At 39.5% G+C, this 21,840-nt stretch overlaps 1 protein-coding gene across 1 annotated transcript in view; it reads right to left on the bottom strand.

Moving 5' to 3' along the window:
* Positions 1-16,679: 16,679 nt before the first annotated feature.
* The window catches only part of rragd (ras-related GTP binding D), a 50,632-nt gene continuing 45,471 nt past the window's right edge, over positions 16,680-21,840 (bottom strand). Inside the window, exon 7 of the mRNA XM_071917395.1 lies at positions 16,680-16,946. Within this exon, the coding sequence (XP_071773496.1) occupies positions 16,795-16,946 (152 nt within the window). The 3' untranslated portion in view covers positions 16,680-16,794. The remainder of the gene's footprint in view (positions 16,947-21,840) is intronic.

The raw sequence follows: 21,840 nt of genomic DNA, 5'->3' as shown, positions 1-21,840 counted from the left end.
TAAGAAAATTTTCTATTTAGCACTGAAGGTGGCAACAAAATTGAAGAGATGATGCTATGGGAATTACAATAGATGGTACTGAGCTATGCATTACTCAACTGGCACACAATATATACGTTATACATATGTTAAATGTCAGTTTTCAGGCTGTTTTTGTGGCCTCAATTAAATGAATGGGAAGTAAAAATCTGAATGCTACAAACTCATCCAGCTGCATCTGATCTTGGTGAGTAGTTTATATTCTGGTTTTCATGGTGGTCAAGAGCCAAATAACCATGGGGGTTATTTAAAACTAAGTGGAATATTGCTTTAAGGCAATTGTCACTGTCAAAATGTGGACTAAGAAATACACTTGCTGTGACAAAACCATATGTCATCGTATCCTCATGATCAACACATGCTGCCTGTTTTCCACAGCTCAAACGTGTCTTTCAGTCCGTTGACGTATGCTAGACATGATGGACCACACACCAACGTGTTAATCTTGATGTTTGGTTCACACTCCTTGTTTTCTAACATCTGCTGATTTGAACTATTGATGACTTCACCACAGCACAAGCTTTTAATCCGTGGTAAGACGACGTGTTCGCTAGTCGCCCCGGCCACCGTGGCAGAAGGACGGAAAGGCGCTAAAAATGGCAAACTGAGGAGCTTTTTAATCTGAAAGGACAAGGAATGTGAGTCTGTTGTGAAAAGCTGGAAAGCGATGATCAGCACTGCAGATAGTGTATTATCCTCAGATGTAGTGGTAAATAAAATGGTGGGTAAACTATGACCTCCAACTATGACCAGTTGGTGAACATTTTTAGCAGTCTCTTATTATAACAGACTTTTTTATATATATATAAATAATTGCTGTATCTGATCTAATTGTTGTATCTAACAGTTCTATCTGTGGTCACTGGGCAGGAAAACATTAGAACAATACTATTAACAAATCTCAACAATACAATACATCACATAGGACAGCTTCATACAAAATATACATATAAATAACATGCATTGCATGTTGGAAAACAGTTGATTCCATACAAAGGTCAGTGATCACATGATTGATTTGTCTTGAGCCATGTTTTAAGTGTTGCTTTGAAATACTAAAGCTTGTGCATTAAATTTGATTGCCAAAAAAGCAGCAGACTTTGTTGATTGCTGGCCTGAAAGGAATTTCTTGATTTCTGTCTTTAGAGCAAAAAATGGTTCCAGAACACGGTCCTTGCTCAGCCAACAGACGTCGTCGTGCCAGCATCAGTCTCTTGTAACAGTTTCTTTAAGTTTTCTTTAAGTTTCTTGACGAGGCGGTACGTGAGGCTAGACCTGAAACCAACGTGGTTCATAATCTTGATCACCGTTTCCATTGCATTCTTCTAATCTTCTGATAATTTTGCACACAGAACAGTGGATACTTGGCTGTCAATCCCTTACAAAAAAAGTGTTATGTGAATTCAAAGCACATTTGCTTTTTGGACACGTTAGTTTTCATATGTGAAGAATTTTCTTCCACATTGTATTCTGACATCACATGCAAAAGTTTTTACTTCAGATGAGAAAATTGGAAAAAGTGGAGTTTTTTTCGACATGCAAACATTTAAAAAAAAAGAAATAAATCACAATATTCGTTTTACATGTGAAAACAATTTCACATGCGAAGAGGCAATTCACTCGTGAAAACATGTTCACCTGGAAACGTGAGAAATTTCACATGTTCACATGAAAAGCAACAAGTGTCCGAAAAGGGCATGTGCTTTGAATTCACATGTGGGTTTTCACATGTGAGTTAATGGTCCGCAGTCTGTCACATAGGGACTGAATTTCCCAACAGGGCCTGACAGTGGAGTTCTGCAGCCAGACCCCTCTCAAATTTCCCCATATCCAATCCCTTCTCCTTAAAAAAAACCCCTGCATCAACAGCATCGACAATCACCTCGCCAGTTGTATGAGTTTCTAAAGGCAGAATGTAATAAGTCATTTCCTATTTGAAATCTGAGCCATCACACAAAGCCGCGCTGTGGTGGTGAAATCTGTGGATTCATCCTCCGTGATTCATCCATCGACCGCCGAGAAGTGATCCGTGGCCTTGAGATCAGACAGTATTTTGGACATGCAACTGTCGAACAACACCTCCGCATAGCAGTCAGCGGTGCCTGCAGGATTCTGTCTTTTAGTGCGTACAAGAAAGGCCCAGTGCAAACAACCAGCCTTCAAGTCTCTCACACACACACACAAACAGATAGGCACACACTCACACACTGACTGAGAGAAGGAGAGAAGGTGTTTTGTGATACATTACGTGATAACACTATAGAGTTTTCGCATTACATTACTCAACAAAACCCATATATAAATCAAGCGCTGAACAATCATCATGTGCCAACTGAAACAATCAGCCTATCACACTGCAGTCGAGAGACCACTCGCCGGACCACAACAACCACACAGTGAACAGCTATGGGACACAGCATGATGAATACCACATCAAGAGAGCGCACATGCAATAAAACCATTCCAAACAAACATAATAGCGATGATTTTTTCAACCGCATATAAGAGCAATTCAGCCAAACAGAGCAACAATGCAATGACAGAATGCAAAAGCAATAAACAATAAAAAAGACATTTGAGGGAATAAAATTAAATTGTGTTCCTAGCTATTTGATTTATGCTTGATTTGATTTATTCTGCTCAAGTTTGACAGGCGACAATGCATTCAAGTGTTGACAATTCAGTAACTTAGACAGCGCCAAAAAAAGGCAACAACTCCAATCATCGGCCTTCGATTTATTTTTAAAACACCTGTGTTCTCATTGGCTTAGGGTAAGGTACCGTCAACTGAACAAGCGGTGGACTCAACCAATGTATCACATGTGGGGGTGGGGGATTGAGTCCAAATGCAAAGACTATTGCCATCACAACTTTAAGATAGGAATAGGTAGATGGCTGAAAATGAACATACGCACAGTGCGTACTGGCGCACAGCTGCAGGCGCCACTAATAGCAGCAGAGAGAGAGGAACCTGCTTCACACGGTTTATTATTTTATCCTTGTTTTTCTCCCCCAAAAACAATTCAAAGAACATTCTTTTTACCAGCTCAGAATAGGCTCCACATCACTCGTCGGGAGGCTGCGCAGGCTTTCTCAGTGAGTGTAGCTAGGATCCAAGTGGATGAGGTACATGCTGTTTTCACGTGTTCGCTTTTTCACTGCTACTGTCATCGAAATACAGAGGGGTTTAACGTGATACTGATACTGTCTGGTAGGGTGTTTTCTCATTTTCATTTTTTTTCTCATTCACGTGAAATAACTGGTCGTTATTAGCATTAACGTTTTCCCCCAACTCCCACTCCTTTTAATCATTTGCATATTGTGAAAGCGATTCATGAAAGCACACGGCGCAGCAAAAAATACCACCTGATCTAGTCAGATGGTATATTGTAGAAATTAATGTTAACCAATGAAAATAAATGTAAATTATTAAAAATCAATTAAGTTACATTGTGTCCCAGGGCAGTGGCGGACTCAGGCTGTTTGAAGGGCAGGGGCGAAAAAATAAAAAGGGCACCTACTGCACGACATGGGGCCCCACCAGCGCGCAAAAAGCTATGATGCATCATGTATGATGAAATAGTCTTCATCCTTGATTAAGATTAACATTATGTTATTAGGCGATCCAGATTAAAAGTATAACCACACCTCTATGATAAAAACACACAGGGAACTATAAACCTTTAAATTGTTTATTTCACAAACACCTCCAAAGTAAAACACAGTAACTACATCTTAGAAGGTTACTTTACAACTTGAATAGTCTATTATCGCGCAAAAAAATATCATGCCACAGAAAAGCATTAAGTAATAGCCCACTGTAAGAGATTATAGGCTATGCCACAAGGTCACGATAAACTCACCGCTGAGTAGACTATCACAAACACACTGTAAGTGCCAAAAAGAATATAGTGATTTTTCGTTAGGGATGCAAAATTAAATGGTGAATAAAAAGAATATATGAAAATTGCACTCACATAGGCTATAGTCTATCACCACTAACCATTATCACCTTTAAAATAACAAAAAAGATATCAACTCCATAATCCCAAAATGTAAACAGTTAGACTTATAGGCCTACTGTAGTTTAGGGGCTTTGTTTGCTTTGTTTGTAACAGGTTAGGGAAGGATTTTTACACTTCTGCTTGATTTCCAAATTGAGTCCACAGGTTAGCATAGAATCAGCTAAGCAAGGTACCTGTTTAGTTAGCTAGCTCCTTAGGCATCTAGGCTAAAAAATGTGATACAGCTATCTATAAAAGCACTTGCAGTGTACATACATTAGTATTTAGTAATGCATCATTGGTAAAACTCAATCTTTACAACTTCAAAGAAAGCTTGCTGTATTACCTACCTCACACACTGTAGTAGGATGTCAGGGTTACAGCTTAGACTGTATTAAGCCCCCTCTGACATCTGAACATTCTAGAGGCGGTGTGGCTAAAACTGAAAACTTAAATGGATGGAATAGATGTAAGTTTTTAACAATGGGAATGAGTATTTTAAACTTTATTGTGTCACCGTTGGCAACAATTTACTTTGTCTTTTACTATCAAATACAGTTAACCTAACATAATCTAACCTAACCTAAAGGGTACATTGAAAAATAAAAAACAGGGACAGTGCAGATGAGATTACATCAAAATGCTAGCTAGATATTAACCTAACTTATCGGCCCCTTGCAAAAATGCAGAAAAGATTTGTTAGCGGCCATACAATGTGTTTTGAATGTAAGCAGGGTTTGAGAGGTAAATTCAAAATCTTATCAAAGTATTTGGCGGCACCCCTAGACTGTCGTCACGGCACCCACTTTGGGAAAGCCTGCCCTAGAGAGGGCACGTTGTAGGGGAGACTGTAGGGCACTGCATCTCATTTTCTTCACTGGGATTTTTTTCTCTCCATTGCAGGGCACTTCATCGTGTTTTCTCACTTGGAAGGGCATCTAAGAGGGCACTTCATGAGTTTTTCATCAGAAAGGCACCTGTAGGGAACCTCAAGTTTATCCCATTGTAAGGACACCTATATGGCACCACATCACATTTTCTCCACTGGAGGGCCATCCATTAGGAAACTTCCCCACATTCTCACGCATGTAGGGACACCCTTTACAGCACTGCATCACATTTTATCCACTGGAGGGGCACTTCACCATTAGAGGAGCACCTATTTGGGCACTTCATCATGTTTTCTCACCTGTAGGAGTACCCTATACAGCACTGCATCCCATTTTCTCTACTGGAGGGGCACTTTTTGGGACACTGTCATGTAGGGGCGGCATAGAAGGCACTTCATAACGGCACCCTTTTCCATTGGAAGGGCACCCATAGGGAACGTCAAGTTTAGACCATTGTAAGGGCACCTTATAGGGCACTGCATCACGTTTTCTCCACTAGAAGGGCACTCATTAAGACACGTTATCGAATTGCTCTCTTGCTCTAGAGGGCACATCATCATAATTTATTGTATGAAGGGGCACCCTAGAGGGCACTCAATAATTTTTTTTCCATGTGAAGGGCAGCCAATAGGGCACTTCCTCTCGTTTTCGCCACTCTAGAGGGCACTTTAGCGACGGTTTTTCAAGCGGTTGCCCCCCCCCGCCCCCCCCTGAGTCCGCCAGTTTCCCAGGGTATTAATTATCATTGGAAACACGTGAAAAAGTTTAATAAATATGACTCGCTGGCTTTGCAATTATTAATTACTGCCTTGATTTTGGTTACAAAAGCCATTTTCCATTTGATATGATTCGGTTCATCATGACCAACGTTATAATTGCAGCAGTAGGAGTGCATGAGGAGGAAGAGGTTTCCTCTGCCACACTGACACGTCTCTGCCCCACTGTCCACTATACTGACACACAGGTGAGGATGAGGCTAATTAACATGCTGGTTAGGGCAAATTGGCAATTTTTCAAATTGCAATATGTGAGGCACCATTTCAGTTGCAGGAACTTTCAGCAAAATGTTCTATTTTTGAGCTGTAGAACTTTTGCATAATAATGAATCAAGCTTATATTTTCACTGTCAAATCATTTGCCCCATAGGCTTCCCCATAGGATCCTACTTCTATTATCTTTTCTTCCTGCTGTATCCTATTACTTTTGCTGCTGCAATGACCTAATTTTCCCACAGGGCTCAATTAAATTTCATCTAATCTGTCCTCATATAACTCACAATAGTTTGATACAATTTATTACAATGTATACTATGAATTTACAGCATAAATTCTCTGTCAGGCTAAAAAGCTGGTAAACACTGGAGTGGGTGGATTGAGTTTAGGTGGGTTTACACTCCACTAGATCTCTGACTTCACCATGACAGAGACAACAGCGTGGGCAAGGATGTGAACAGCTTGCAGGATTCAAGATGTCTTAAAGGTTCTTGCAGTGTTATTACCGCCGCAGGCTTTGTCCAGATGTGCCCAAATCCTTCTGTGTCTGAATGAAATACATCAGAGGGTTGTTCCCGTCCTAATCCAGACGGCTTGCTTGAGCGGTGTTTGCCCTCGCATGGCTTCGACAAGCAAGCGAACCGACGTGGTTGAAGATTTCAGACACAATTATGGCCTGAAGGATGTACAGCTGTATATATGCTGTAATCTTTCACACATTGTGTTTTATCATGCTGTCCTATTCCTCTCAATGTTGTGTGGTGTAGATATTTTTTTTTACACTTTTTATGATTCTCCACCATTTCATTATGCACATATATGGAAAAAGATTAATGCCAGCAGAGATTATATTTGAATTTTGTACATTTGAATATGCCATGCTCATATTAAACCGCTGAATTAAAAAAATGAATTTGCTGGATAAAAGAATTAAAAAATTGAATTCAATGGCTTGAAACTGAATGTGATTATTATTAAATTTAAGGCAACAAATGGTATACAACCCAAAACTTCCCCAACATCATTGAAAAGCCAATTTCAGGCCAATGGAGGATTTAGGCACACAGCGTCACAGACAGACACAGACTGAAAACGGAGAATATATCCTATTTGTTGTTATTTTACTGTCAAAAAAAGCTGTGTACAAATTTAAATTTAGTTTTCTCCATTCAGACTGAGCTCTTTCAGACACACATCCAGGGACTTACAATAGGAAAATGTGTCAGAGAGCGTACTGCTACTACCACTACTACATTCATGCAATTCAAATGCAACCTCTGCTGGCACTAATCTCTTTCCATACACAAATCTCACATTGTCTGTCAGTTTCAGTAAGTTCGGCTGCTACTGATACTAGTGCTGCTATTTTACATCCTGTTAATGCCGGAATGTTTCTTACATTTTCATTCATACATTTCGACTTAATATGTCTGAGTGTTGGAATTGTCAATTGAGTGTGTTTATATAACCTCCATTTGCTCTATTCTTATCCATATCCTATTCTTCTTTGCTGTTTCTTATTACTACTTGCTGCTGTAACGACCCAGTTTCCCCACTGGGATCATGAAAATTTCATCTAATCTAATGTAATCTAATCTAACGCACTTTGGTTATGTTCAGTGATGTTGCCTGTGGCACAGGTAAAGGAAAGCTGAATATGCTTTCAACAATGAAAAGTGCCATGCTGAGTCCCACTCAGCATGCAAGACTACAGACAGCGTGCGTGTGTGTGTGTGTGTGTGTGTGTGTGCGCGCACGTGTGACAGGCCTCAAAAACACCCTCATCTTCTCTGACAGCCCCCAACACAACCTGGTGCATTCACACTCTATTCTCTCTCTCTCTCTCACTCACACACACACACACACACACACACTGCCTCCTCCTGCCTGTGCAGCAGCCGCCTGGGTGGTTGTCAGAAGTATTCTTCAAACAGTGTCGGTGTATTCATCCTGACATCCCCTTCATCTCCCAGATTGGAAGACGCTCTCCGAGGAGAAGCCTGCGATATGTTTAGGATTTATTTTTGTTTGACTTGTTTTACCTGTTGGGGGGTTCTGGGGTTTGTCAATTAAAGGCCAGGTAACACTAGAGGATTTTAACACCGATTCTAATCCCGACCGGACCATAGCAACCATTGGCTGAGTCGGGGCTGACGGGGGAGCAAGTTATTTGTCTTAAAATGCATATGAAGTGTGAGAGAAATCTGTTTCCCCACCATGAAAGGATTAGGTGGTGGAGACACAACTAGAATGAGGCAGTAGTTTGACATTGAAATAGCGCGGTGGAAAGTAAGGGTGTGGAGGTCGGGGGGGTGGGGGGGTGGCGGGGCGGATACATTCACCTTCAACTCTGATGACCCGGGTTCAATTCCCAACTCATACAACAAGAAGTTTTCTACTGGGAGTGAAGTCTTAATTTTTTGTAAAAGTTTTTCTTATTTAAACATGAACAAAACCTTAAAGACGAGATGAAATGAAAAATGCCTTTTTAACCCTTTTAGATCACATCCCCGGTCATACTGTGCACCTATTTAACAATATATGCCAAAAAAAATACCAAAAATCAATTTCATTGTATTCTTATATCAAAATTCAATCATGTTTTCTTCCTGTAAAACAAAATATGCCGTGTGCTTACGTAAGCATGCCCATAACTAATTTCAACCAATAATATCATGACATCCACCCATCAATCAATCTTCAACTTTTAGCGCACAGAGCTAAGAGGCTAAGATTCATTAGTTAGCTAGCTAGCAACAGCACGGTACTTCGGTGTGTCTTCGGGTGTTATGACACACCCACTTTTCAGCGTTCAAATCAAATTCCTCCCAACGTTATGTCCCGCCTGTCTTTCCTGTTTCACTCGGAAATACGTCACGATACGGAAGTTAGATACTCTCGAAATGCCGTTTCATCTCGACTTTAACCCTAAACTGAACCAAAGTTGTTTTACTTGCCTAAACATAACCGTTAGCTAACCTTTTCACATGACGAACAGGTGAAAGTGGCGTGTCCAATTCAAAGTATTGTCACATAATCCAATTCGTGGTGGAGGAACATAATCTTTACATTATTCGTGTCCGCAAGATGTAATCTGCATTTCAGAGTTTGCACTCATTTCACAAATTTTTGGAGACGGTCTGTTGGATTATCCTGTAGTGTGAATGGGTTCAAGACTCCTGATGACTCCAGACCAGTTGGAACCCGACAAGATTTTTTTCCAATGTTTCTGTCCATGTCTGTACAGTCTGGTCAGGCTCATGTAATGGAGGAAAAAACTTCACATAAAATGGTATAAAATGGCAACAGCCGTGGATCAGTCCACATAATAATAATAATAATAATGCAATTACAAATTAAGTGAAAGAAGTCTCACACAATATTCTTCATTAATGTTAACCTTGTAATAATGTCACTTCAAAATACATTTGTAATGTAATGTAACGTAACAAATGTACCATGGAGCAAGAAACAATAGAAGACCTATTTTGTAACTGTATTTACCGGGGACAGCAAGCAGACCAATCGTTTAGTCTGAACTGCCCTCGTCGGCAAAAGATTCAAACAGTCTTGTAGTGTGACCTAGTCTTTATTTGAGGTCTAGTCACATTCTGTGTGTGAAAAAGCAGCACTGAGTCAAGGCGAGTGGAGAGCTCAGGATGGGGCAAAGCTGGAAATCCCAGATGGAGAGCGTTCAGGCAGAGCGGAGGCCGGATTATAACTCTAAACATCAAATTGTCTTATGTAACACATTGTAGTGCAGACGATAACACACAGTCCAGCCACCAGCAGCTGTTACGCAATCCACATTTGACCTGGCAAGGAAGCATGCCTGCACATGTACACACACACAAACATGCACATGCATATACAGTATGTATACACACACACACACAGACACAAATGAATACAAACACACACAGACATACGCACAATGCAAACATACACACACACAAACAGTTGCCATACAGTAGCAAACATTCATTTGAGGGTCTTAAAAAGGTGTGTGTTATAGGGTGTCCTGTGTGTGTGTGTGTGTGTGTGTGTGTGTGTGTGCCATGGTGACTTCATTTATCCCAATTGGACATCCCTGTCTTTTGTATGTTAATCCAGTGGTGTTGTAATAATGATGACACAATCCAGAGCAGCCACAGTTCCATTTGTTTCCAGCGCCAATGTTAAGTGCTTTGGGCAGTCACACAACTGTTTGGGCTTTGGATTTACCTACATTTAAAATGTAAACGACATGACGTCTCTCATAGTCCTAAACGTTTTAATATAATATCAAGAGCACATCACTGGAATCTGACAAATATGGCTTAAAGCTACAATAAGCAAAATTTTCTGACCACTAGAGGGTGACAGAAACCGCAACAAATATGTAAGTAAACTCACAGCAAAGCCACTTCTCCCTATCTCCCTCCCTGTCTCTCGATCCCAAAAACACATATACGCATTACAAACACATTGCAAAGCACCATGCATAAAGGCTAATAGCTAAGCTAAACGTACCTATGGAGAACTGCCGGTTACCAGTCTCGCTTTGACAGATCTTTCTCCTGCTGAAGGTTACATGTCCCGTGATGACAAGTGAAGAGGTAGGTAGCAAGTTTACTAGTTTATCAAGTTTACTAGTTTAACTAGTTTACTCGCTCACTTCATCGATTCTGCCATTATGCGAACATTTTCAGGAATGGGAGGGGGGGAGCGCCGCTTTGAACCAGCGAGGGAGGAGAAAAAAATGAAAAGCTACTGAATGGAGCGGGAGCAGCTTCATTCCGGAGCGGAATTTGACAACAAGCTTTAGAAAAGAGGTGAAAACAGCAACACAGCTGCTGCTGTGTGGATATTGGTTTATATCATTATGTCTGAAATCTCCACATAGCATACATTAGTTTCAGGATTGGTTATAAGGTCTGATATTGTTTATTGCAGGTTTAATTTCTGCTGGATGACAACTATGGAAAAATTTTGAAGCTCATCACTAGGTGGAGAGCTTTTACTGGAAATCGTGAATGTACAATTGATACACTTGGGTTTGATACTTGAAGCTGTTAGCTAAACTTCTTGGTCAGCTTCACAGACAAAACAGGTGGTGAGCTTGTTTTGAGTCCTAGCCTCAAGTCTTGGAGGCATCAGTTAAAGGTTAGAGAAGCAGGTTGTTGGTTAGAATCCCCTGATTTCCCATCTGGGAAAATGTGTGTGGGGAAAGTGAATGAGTAACACTCAACTCCCTCAACAACTACAGCCGAGGTGCCCTTGAGCAAGACACTGAACTCCCAACTGCTTCCAGTGGAGCTGCCCAATGGCTAACAGCAGAAGACTGAATGTGTGGAACTGTATGAATGTGAAGCTTGAAAAGAGCAAACCTTCAACCTTCCCTGGATAAATAAAGGTTAAAAGGGTTGTTATTAAAAGGTTCCCTGGATAAATAAAGGTTGAAAAAAACAACAATGCCCTCCTTTGACTCCTGCCAAGTTCATGCAAATATTTCGAACATCTGAAGCCAGTACATACCGGTACAAAACATTTCACACTGACCCATCTGTCAAAAATGAGTGGCCGAATCACCTCTCTAACTCCCTCTCTCAGATAAAAACCCTTCTTCCATTCTGCTGCTCAACAAGCTAATAGCCTGCTGTCATACGCCTGACACTGTAAATGGTCCGGGCTATTTTATTTTTTCCATGCTGATTTCACAAGTCCATACTCCCCATCTTTTATCCCCCTCCCCATTTCAATCCTTGTTTCAACAGCCTCGGCTCAGTGTGACAGAGGGCTTTCAGTGAAAAAAGTATTGCTTCCAGTTGAAGCTGTCATGTTAGAAAAACTCTCTTTGTGCTTTGGCCAGTGGCCTCTAATGGCCTTAAAGTTTCAGGTCCAAAAGACACAGAGCTTCGGCAGATTGTGCCTGATTGTGCTCGTACAAACAGGCTGAAGATATTTTACATTTTTTTGGCTGAGAACTGCTCACACCACAAGACTCTACCTTTCACACAAATGGATGTAAGATTGTAGCCTTTTTCTCAGGAAAATTCCACCATAAGATACTCTTACATTGCTAAATATTATCAATCTGTGATGTTTAATGCATCTGTTATTTTGTAATGAAGTGTTGTCATTTACCTTTTTGTTGTATCCATTTTCCCTCAACATGCCCGTCTACTTCTGCTTCAATTAGTGACGCCTGCTTCAGTTAGGATGCCTTTCAGCAATCCCCAAATAACTCGCCTGGTGTTGTTGCATCCAACCATGTTTTAGATGTAGATGGAGAGAGCAGTAACAATAGTGATTGCCATAGTAATGGCAAAAGAGCAAGTTTTTCCAGTCGAGAAAAAGTGAGTCGCACCCCTTACTCAGAACATAACATTTCTTGTGGCTGCATTGCATTCTGGTCTATTGAGGCTACTGTAGGTGGAGAAATTGGTCTCTCTCCTCTTCTACGATGGATTTCTCCCTGTATGATTGTTGAATGTCTCTTGGTACAAAATGGCGGCTCTAGAAAGAAGCCCTCGCTCTTTGATTCTGAGGGACTGACACCAAAACCTAACGTTTACCACTGATGTTTTAGATCGCTGAAACATTTTCTATTAAACTGCATTGTAGCTGCACTATATTTGGCCAGTTATCCACAGGAATAAGAAAAATACACCATCAAACAAAAAAATTGACCCAAAAATGCAAGGTACATCATCAGTAGCTTTTGACAAACCCCATTTGGACTCATTGTTAGCAGCAAGAGGCAACAGAACTCGCCGTTTCAACCAACAGCTGACTCTGGAGACAATATTCTCTGTGGGTCCAAGTACTACAGGTATGTAAGAGACAAATTATATATAGGTCCAAAATTGCGGGAAAATAGGATAGAAGTGATAATACCAAAACTTTCTTGCTCAATAAGGACAAAACTAAGGTAATTATCTTTGGTACTAAGGAAAAGAGGCAGAAAATTAGGGCTCACCTTGATTCCTTGTCTCTCAAGAGTAAAGACCAAGCTAGGAATCTTGGTGTTATTGTGGATTTCGATCTTAATTTTAACAACCAGATCAATAGCATTACAAGATCAGCTTTTTATCATCTTAAAAATATAGCCAAAATAACAGGTCTTATATCAAAACCTGACTTCATTACCAGCAGGTTAGACTACTGCAATGGTCTTTTCTCTGGTCTCCCAAAACAAAAAAAAACAAAAAACCTCTCTGCAGTGATCTAAGAACACCAGTTCTTAGATCACTGCAGATGCTCTGAGATGTGCTCCCACTGTCACCTGTTTTAAAAGTAGGCTCAAAACATTCCTTTTCTCTGTGGCCTTTTACTTAATTATGTGTCTGCAGCCATGGTTTAGAGTTGGGTGTAGTGACAAGATAAATTATAGTATGAGTAACAGGTATTATTATTTGTATTATTATTTACTTCTTTCATTTTTTTTTATTATTGTCCTTTCCAATTTTTATCTTTCTTTTTAATGTCATTTTACATACAATATGTATTTTTTTGTGTTTTATGTGATGCACATTGCATTTGCCCTGTGTATGAAATGTGCTATATAAATAAAGTTTGCCTTGCCTTTGCCTTGCCTAATAGAGCAAATGGGTATTATGTAAGGGTCAAGCTGGTCATTATTGCGAAGTACTGTATGTCCAACTAGGTGATTCTTGCTTCTTTTGTGATTACGGCCAGCTCACTGTACATTATCCTGCTTATTACTCAGCTACTTACCAAAGGTATTATTTGGCACAAAATATTGATTTTAAATCATTTTATTACAAGCTAGGACTGTCTGCGGTAACCAAGGAGTAGGCTAGCATGTTTTTGGCACAAGGTGTCGCCAGTTAATTTGACTTCTTGATTGTGGAGTGATATGATTAAATGTGAAACAGCAGTCTGTTACTATGTAATGTGTTCAATGGCCAATCAGAATTGAGTATTCAACAAACCAATGTAATAAATAAACATATTTAACTGACAATTACTCAGACATATTTAGTGGAAATGTATGAATGATAATGAAAAATGTCCAGCAAATAGCAGCAATAGTATCAGTGGAAGCAGAATTTACTGAAACATGCGGAAATGTGACAACATGACTAGTTTGCTGCTATTTTTCAGAAAGCAGCCTTCTATACATTTGTCTAGCTTAAGAAACAGGACAGTGCGATGTTAACATAGTTTTAATGATGAACATAAATAAATAAATAAAACTAATTTTAGGAAATTAGTAGGCTAATAAAATGTTGGTTTGAAATGTCTTTGTTGTTACAGCAGACCAGACAATGTTCAAAATCAATGAGGCATGCAGCATTGGTGCTGCTAACATCAAACTAAATGGTGGTTTTGTAAAATACAGTAATTGGGGAAACATCACCATGATGAAATAGTTGGCAGGGCTGAAAAGCATGACGACTATATCACCATGTGCGCTAACTGAACATCCTTTATGGTAATTTTAAGATTTATATTTCCAATTCAGAAAACAAGATCTCTCTATCATTTGAAAAGTTCTTGACCAATACAAACACAAAGTTCAACACACTTTGGTTTTACAGTGCAAATGTCATTGAAGATGACACAAGTAACTGTATCTGTCAAAATATAGCACTTTATATTCAAATGGATTCGACAAAAACAGTAGAACGAATGATAAATTATAAATAAAATACACTTGTTCTTTGGCTTTTTGTTTTCAATTTTCTTATGCTGACTGGGTTTATCAGCACCTTAATCTGATATAGCATTGACTCACAACAACCCATCAATAATACTGTCACGTCATACAGCACATGCCAGTACAGTGTCATTAACAAATTGATTGGCAAAAACCTTTAACGGCAACATTCTTCCACAAGCCATAGCTGCATTTTAGACTGAAAACTGAAACTGAAAAACCCAAAGCAAATTTGAATGCAGCCGTATTACCACTGAAGTCACACAGTCATTTCATTTTGCCGTTAGACTATTAATCATTCCCCAAACTTTAAAATGTAGACTTGCCAAGTCATATGCACTGAAGCAGTGATTACAAGTAACAGCTACTGTGTGCAAGGGAGAAATATAAGGAGTGTTGCCATTGCACAAATACCTTGCTAGGGGTTTGGTACAATATCAGCACCCTTGGGTTTTCCATTGGAACCATTGGTCATACCTGTTACTCTCCATCATGGTTATTTTACCATTAGTTGGTGCATTACAAAATCACATGTGTTGTTTCTAACATGTGCAAGGTTATTTGACCATTAGTTGCTACTAATGGTGGTTTTGTCTGTATATTAAAGCATGAATTATGGTCAACATTAGCAAACATGAAAGAAAAATAACAACTTGCCCGTTAATAATCAATACTAATCAATCCTTGGAAGACTCTTTAATTTATTTTTGTGGATGAGGGGTGTTTTTGATGTTCAGGAAGCCAATTTAATCGCTTCAACCCAGATGGTAGAAATACACCTAGTTCTCATTTTATTTTTTGTAACATTTCAAAAGCTTCTATAAAATTCACATTACAGTTTGATGGAAACATACTGTAGCTATAGATTGCGTGTCACCGACGTAATGAAGACATCCTCCCCAGCTCCCTTTGAAATGTTTGGATGCCTACAGGCTTCTTGCATACCTGAACTGAAAGCACATTGGAACTAGGCAACAGTGAACATGTCGTTCCCCACAAATGATGCAAGAACCCCTTGGGCCAATCAGTAACAAGATGCATCATCCCTCCAAAAATTGGACTGGTAGTTTAGCAGTTATGGTCTTTCAGAGTTAGAAATTAAATTTTGGCCTTTAATAACGTCCCCATCAGGCCAAGCAGTGTAATGTTTTTAAACACCAGAACAAAGTGCAAACACGCATCAGCCCTCCAAATTCCATCAAAATCAGACAAGTGATGTAGCAGTTATGGCCTTTCAAAGTTTTAAATTTTGACCTTAAATTATAGCCTCCCCATTAGGCCAATCAGTGGATTTTTTAAATGCTGGAACACTGTGCAACATTGCATCATCCCTCAAAGTTTCAAAATCAGACCAGTGGTGTATGAGATATCACCTGAGATATCACGTTGATGGACGGATGGACATACAAAGCCCTATCCACTGCCCACACCCCCTTTGCATTGCATACCGCATGATGCCAGCATGAGTACAGCACAGTGGACCTGTGCAGTGGAAAAACCAAAAACCATGATAGTGCCAGAGTGCTCTCCAACTGTGAAAATAGTTCCATCCATCACTTTTTCCCCCAAGTCTCTGAGTCTAATAACAGGGGAAAAGCAGGACATGAGGATTTTAAACAAATACACCAAGTTTTTTTTAAGATTGTCCCATTGGTCAGCTTTACCATTAAGTGAAGAGAAAATGGCCACCAAAATAATCCATTGTCTCCAGCAGATCGCTGGCTCTGGTCCTCCATGCTAACACTTTAGCACTATGTTGAGTGATAGCTGGCTCTATGCTAACAATTACTACTATTAACTACTATCACTCAACATAGTAAAGTGTTAGCATGGAGCCTACTATCACTCAACATAGTGTATGCTAAAGTGTTAGCATGGAGCCTACTATCACTCAACATAGTGTATGCTAAAGTGTTAGCATGGAGCCTACTATCACTCAACATAGTGTATGCTAAAGTGTTAGTATGGAGCAACTATCACTCAACATAGTGTAAGCTAAAGCTAAAATTAGCATGGAGCACCGGAGTCAATGATGTACACATGGATGATTTTGGTGTCTATGTTCTCATCACTTAACAGCTAAGTTGAATGGGACAATCTCTCACAAGTTTGATGTATTTCTCTGAATGAGGATGGTATCTCTTTGACTTGTCAGGGTAAAGTTCAGTTACATTTGGGTGACTGATATGTGATGTCACCAGCTCTCAGTGTGGGTTGTTGAGGACTCCATTAGTCATAGTCTGTTTGCTCCACCTCCTCTGACTGAGGAGTTTGCGATTCTGTTGAACCTTCACTCGAACATCGAAGACTTCCTGGATGGCTTTCTTGAAACAGTGGAAGTTGTAGTCGATGAGTCCTGTAAGGCACAAAGACAGAGGCAGAGTTAATGTATATGAGTATACATTCAAAATAGTGTTTTAACCACGGCACAGCCGAGGGCATCACGAGCCAAATTCATGTCAGGCAGTCAGTCAGTCAGGTAACGCTTAATGAGATGATGCGCTACGTCAGATGACCTCTAGAGGTTACTGTATTCTCCATAGAAAAGATGAAGGCAGCTGATCAACTAGGGAGCTGAGATCTAATTCGAATAAACACATAATTAATTAATAATCTGATCATTAATTAGATTTATTATGTTTTCGCCATGAGTGCACTTGTTATTGAGCTTACAAAGCGTGGTAGAGTATGTAGATAACGTATCTTTTAAATGATTTCTGTTATCTTAAATTGAAAGAAATTATGTAATTTTCCCCCCCCATTTGATTTATCAGTTTCATAATCTAATGCTCACTATCTCTAATTATTGTGTATTGTATTGTATTGTATTATGAGTGTACTGGACCAAATGTGTGCACTGTTCAATCCTCATGATATTTTTTGCAATTAAATGGGAAGAAGTTGTAAAATACGTCAATTCTTTGGTCATTTTCTAGAGACTTCAAAGTGTCTGTATATTGTAATAAGAAATAAGGAAATGAAAATCTCAGGGAATTTTATGTTAATGTTGGGTAGGCTCACTAATAATTTGAAACTCAATATGGTGAATACAAATATTCCATATATGTTACCTGGAAATACAGGCAGATGTCACTTTATGAAGGTGCCTGATTAAGAGATGATAATTATACTATCTCAATTTTCAAGCTCAAATCGAGCTCAAATTTAATGCTCATGACAGTCAAAACACAATTTACAGCAATACAACAACAGATCCAACTCAAAAAATAAAGTGAATAAAAATTGGACAGGGCATAAACAATTGTATGACAAAGGACACATTTATTAAAAGTAAAGTTTATTTTGAAGTGCTGCAAGGCAAGGTTCAAAGCAGCATATGGTCTGTGCTTTCCTGACAGTGGCAGGCACTTTTTTGCTTAGAAGTGAGGCACCGTGGGAGATGATCTCTGTGAGGACATTTAATCTCAAACAAAAACTTTCATTGTCAGTCACTGAGAATTACTTTCCTCTGTTCACAAAGACAGTGTGAGAAGTTAGGGGACTGAAGAACAAAAGAGACTGAAGAGGAGACGTTAGAGCAAAAGTGCATGTATGAGTAAAGGAACGGCTGACAGACAGAAATTCAATTTAATGTACAAAAATTGCCTCTTAAGCCTCAAAATTGTTTTATATTAAATGAGAGTTGATGGTAGGGAACACTTTGAGGACATACTGAAAAATAATAAGCGTAGCAAAATTCTCCTGCAACACTAGATTAGACAGGGAGATACAGATGCATAATACATATTTCTTTAGATAGACATACATTAGTTGCTTCTACAGTCATGAAATAGGCTTACATGATGAGATTTAATTGTCAGGAATGCTGAAAAAGCACATATTAAACTGTAGTAGCTGTATATATTGTCATATGGAGAATTCAGGCATAACAGACCGAGTGATTGAGATGAAGATAATCTCTTTATGTATTTACATAACACCAGCATTTAACTAATTTGTTTCAATTGTGTACAGTATCTGAACTTCAGGTGGACCTCAAGAAGTAAGTGAGCACAAAAGTGTTAGCATGGAGCACCTGAGCCAAGGATCTACCAGGGACACATGAATGATTTTGGTGTCTATGTTCTCATCACTTACCGGGTAAGCTGATCGATGGGACAATCTACTAAAAGCTTGGTGCATTCCTTTAAAGGAAAATTACCCCGTCTGTCAGATATCATCAATCTGAGATGTTCAATGCATTCCAGGCGCTATTTTGTGATGAAGTGTTGTAATCTATTTTTTTGGTGCACCCACTTTCCCTCAACCTGCCTTAACTACTTCTACTTAGGTTTGTGAGTTCCTCCGTTTCCCAGAATGCCTTTCAACAACCTCCAAAGAAGGGGGATCTCTGTGCTGTACATGTAGGTGGACAAAGAGACAGCGAAATAAGTTTTCCAGTCAAAAAAAACTAAGAGTGGAGAGAGGATAAAACGGTGGTGTATCACGTGTTGTTCAAATTACATTCTGTCCTATTGAGGCTAGTCGGTGGAGAAATTGGTATCTCAGCCTCTTCTATGATGGATTTCTCCCCGAATTAATGTCAGTTTAAAATGGTGGGTCTAGAAAGAAGCCCTTGCTCTTTGATTCAGAGGGACTGACACTGGTGTTTTAGGTAGTTGAAAAATTTTCTGCTGTCAAACTCCATTATAGCTGCACAGGAAATATCTGCATGTGACGTAACGTCTTCTACATTTGGCCAGTTATCCATGGGAATAAGACAAATACACAACCAAACAACAAAATGGATCCAGAAATGCTAGGTACATTGTTTAACTGTTTTAGAGTGGATTTTTCCTTTAAAGAGCAACAAAACCCCAAACCCAAATTTGTGGTGAAGCCTGACATCAAATGGTGTAAAGTAGGGAACTGAATTGGCCATCTGCTATTGGCTGGTCTTTGGTGCCAGGTGATGTCACCACCTATTGTACTCTATAGAGGGTGACATCACCTGGCACCAAAAATCAGTTCAGTACCCTTCTTTTCACCATTAGGTGTCAGGCTTCACCAAAGATTTGGGTGTGATTTAGTTACTCTTTAAGCTCAATAATCATCTCTAATTACGTTCAAGGGTCATCCATCCCCCATCATTGAGCTGTTGACTGAGACTGGTGATGCCATTGTACCTAACAGAATACCGCAGAACAGAACCTCTTCAGTTTCCATGCAGAATTAAAGGTGATGAACCATCCTTAGCAGAACATTTATCAGAATTATCCACAATGTGACAGTGGAAAATAGCTGCTTTGGAATGTGCTCCTTTCAAACGTGGCCTTGTCCTCTTGATATTAGCGAGGTGCTGCCACTATCCAGGTTCAGTCCCAGCAGCAGAGATACTGACAGGTTTTGGGGCAAGAAAAATAAAGAGAGAGTGTTTGATCACAAATACCAAGGTAAATATGATTTCACAGAGAGAAAATTAGCAGGAAAGAAAGATGGTACCATCGGAAGAAATGTCTTTAATGGGCAAATCTGATGAAGCAGGGATGCCAAACATGTCGTTCGCTCAGACACAGACCTCCACCATGTGTGACAACCACCTTTTTGGTGATATGCCACACCCAAAACCACGCCCCCTTTTGGCCAATTGACATGAAAGGTTAATCATTTCTTCCTTGGCCCATAACCAACCTTCGTAACAAGTTTTGTGCAATTCCATGCCCAACTTTTTGAGATATCCTGCTAACAGACGGACGGACGGACGGAGAGACACACAGACGCAGGCGAAAACATTACCTCCTTGGCGGAGGTCTATGAGTCTATGAGTTTCAGTGTGCGGCAAATCTAATCTGTCTTGACTGTACAATTTGTGCCACTGTGTACGCATATTCATATTAAATTAGCGGGCTGTGAGTTAATTAACACAGTCAATATAGAGATTCAACTACAAATCTTGTTTAATCGAATTGTGAGAATTAATTTCCAATCCTTAATGTATCAACAGATTGTGTTACGAGGTTTGTTTAAATTTTGTCCAAATATGCCTCTACTGGCAATCGATTTAATGAATTGACTGGCTTGAAGTTGAGGTGAAAAAGTGCATCATGGCTTATGTTCGACACCAAGAAACAGACTGTTACATGAATGCTGATATGAACTAGAGAGAGACATACATTAGAATTCAAAGTGACTCCTCAACCAGATTGCTGAACTAAAAATGCATTCATGCAAAAATAATTGTTAACACTGCAATAATGGTAAACAGTAATGTTGGGGGTCTGGGGCTGGGAAGGATATAATATGGATATTAAAGGTCCCATATTCTACACTTTCCAGCGTTTTATTTTATGTCTTGAGGTCCATTAAAAGCTGTGTGTGTGGTGTCATGTACCAAAAACAATCTCAATCCATTTTTACACATTCATTTTCCCAGCATCTCTCTGAGCCTTACAAAGAACAGGTTGTTTTTCTTGCTGTGTCTTTAAGGCTCATTAATATTAAAGACCCTCTGTTCTGATTGGCTAACCGTTTCAAGAGTGAAATGTGAGACACCACAGAACTGGCAGCTACAGGTAGGGAAAATTCTGGTCAACTGCTTTGAAAAAACACTTTGTTATCCTATTATTTCTTATAAAAATGATAATGAGCGTGCCTTTGTGACGCCACAAAGTTATGGAAGTCCAAATGGCTCGTTTAGAGGCTCGGTTTTCTAATATGGATTGTGTGGATTTAGTTGTCGACCGTGTGTTTTGATACTTTCACAATGTTTAGAGGGCATATCCAACTCCTTTATAATCAAAGAGGCAAGGGAAATCCCGTTTTACACAATATGGGACCTTCAATATATATTTTTCATTTTATACAACAATCTTTTTGTCTTGGTTTTCATTTTTACTTTTTGGTGACATCAAACCTACATAGGAATAACATTAAGTGTCAACTAACGTTAGGCTAATTCACCATCCAGGCAGTGGAGAAACAGAAGTTTCGACGCTAACGCTTTGTGTAGAGCAGAGTAACAGGCAACCTGTTTTGTGCTGTTTGAGCCTGTTTGATACAGAGCCATTGCTTTGCTTTGATTTGATTGGCTCAAGGTCAGCGAGAGTGTACAGTGGCCCACAGGGACAAAATTTGAGAACAGGCAAAGACCAAAGACTGTGGTTAGAAGATTGTGATTGTACTGGGCAGCTCCCAGTGTGAATGTGTGGAACTGTATGAATGTGAAGCAGAGTGTTGCTGGAAAAGAGCATGAAGCTCTGTTGGCATTCCCTGGATACATAAAAGTAAAAAAACTATTCAAAAATATTGAT

The sequence above is a fragment of the Centroberyx gerrardi genome, chromosome 17, assembly GCF_048128805.1.
Source record: "Centroberyx gerrardi isolate f3 chromosome 17, fCenGer3.hap1.cur.20231027, whole genome shotgun sequence".
Lineage (NCBI taxonomy): Eukaryota > Metazoa > Chordata > Actinopteri > Beryciformes > Berycidae > Centroberyx > Centroberyx gerrardi.
Note: the sequence above shows the minus strand (reverse complement) of the source record. Positions and strands in the feature narration are given on the sequence as shown.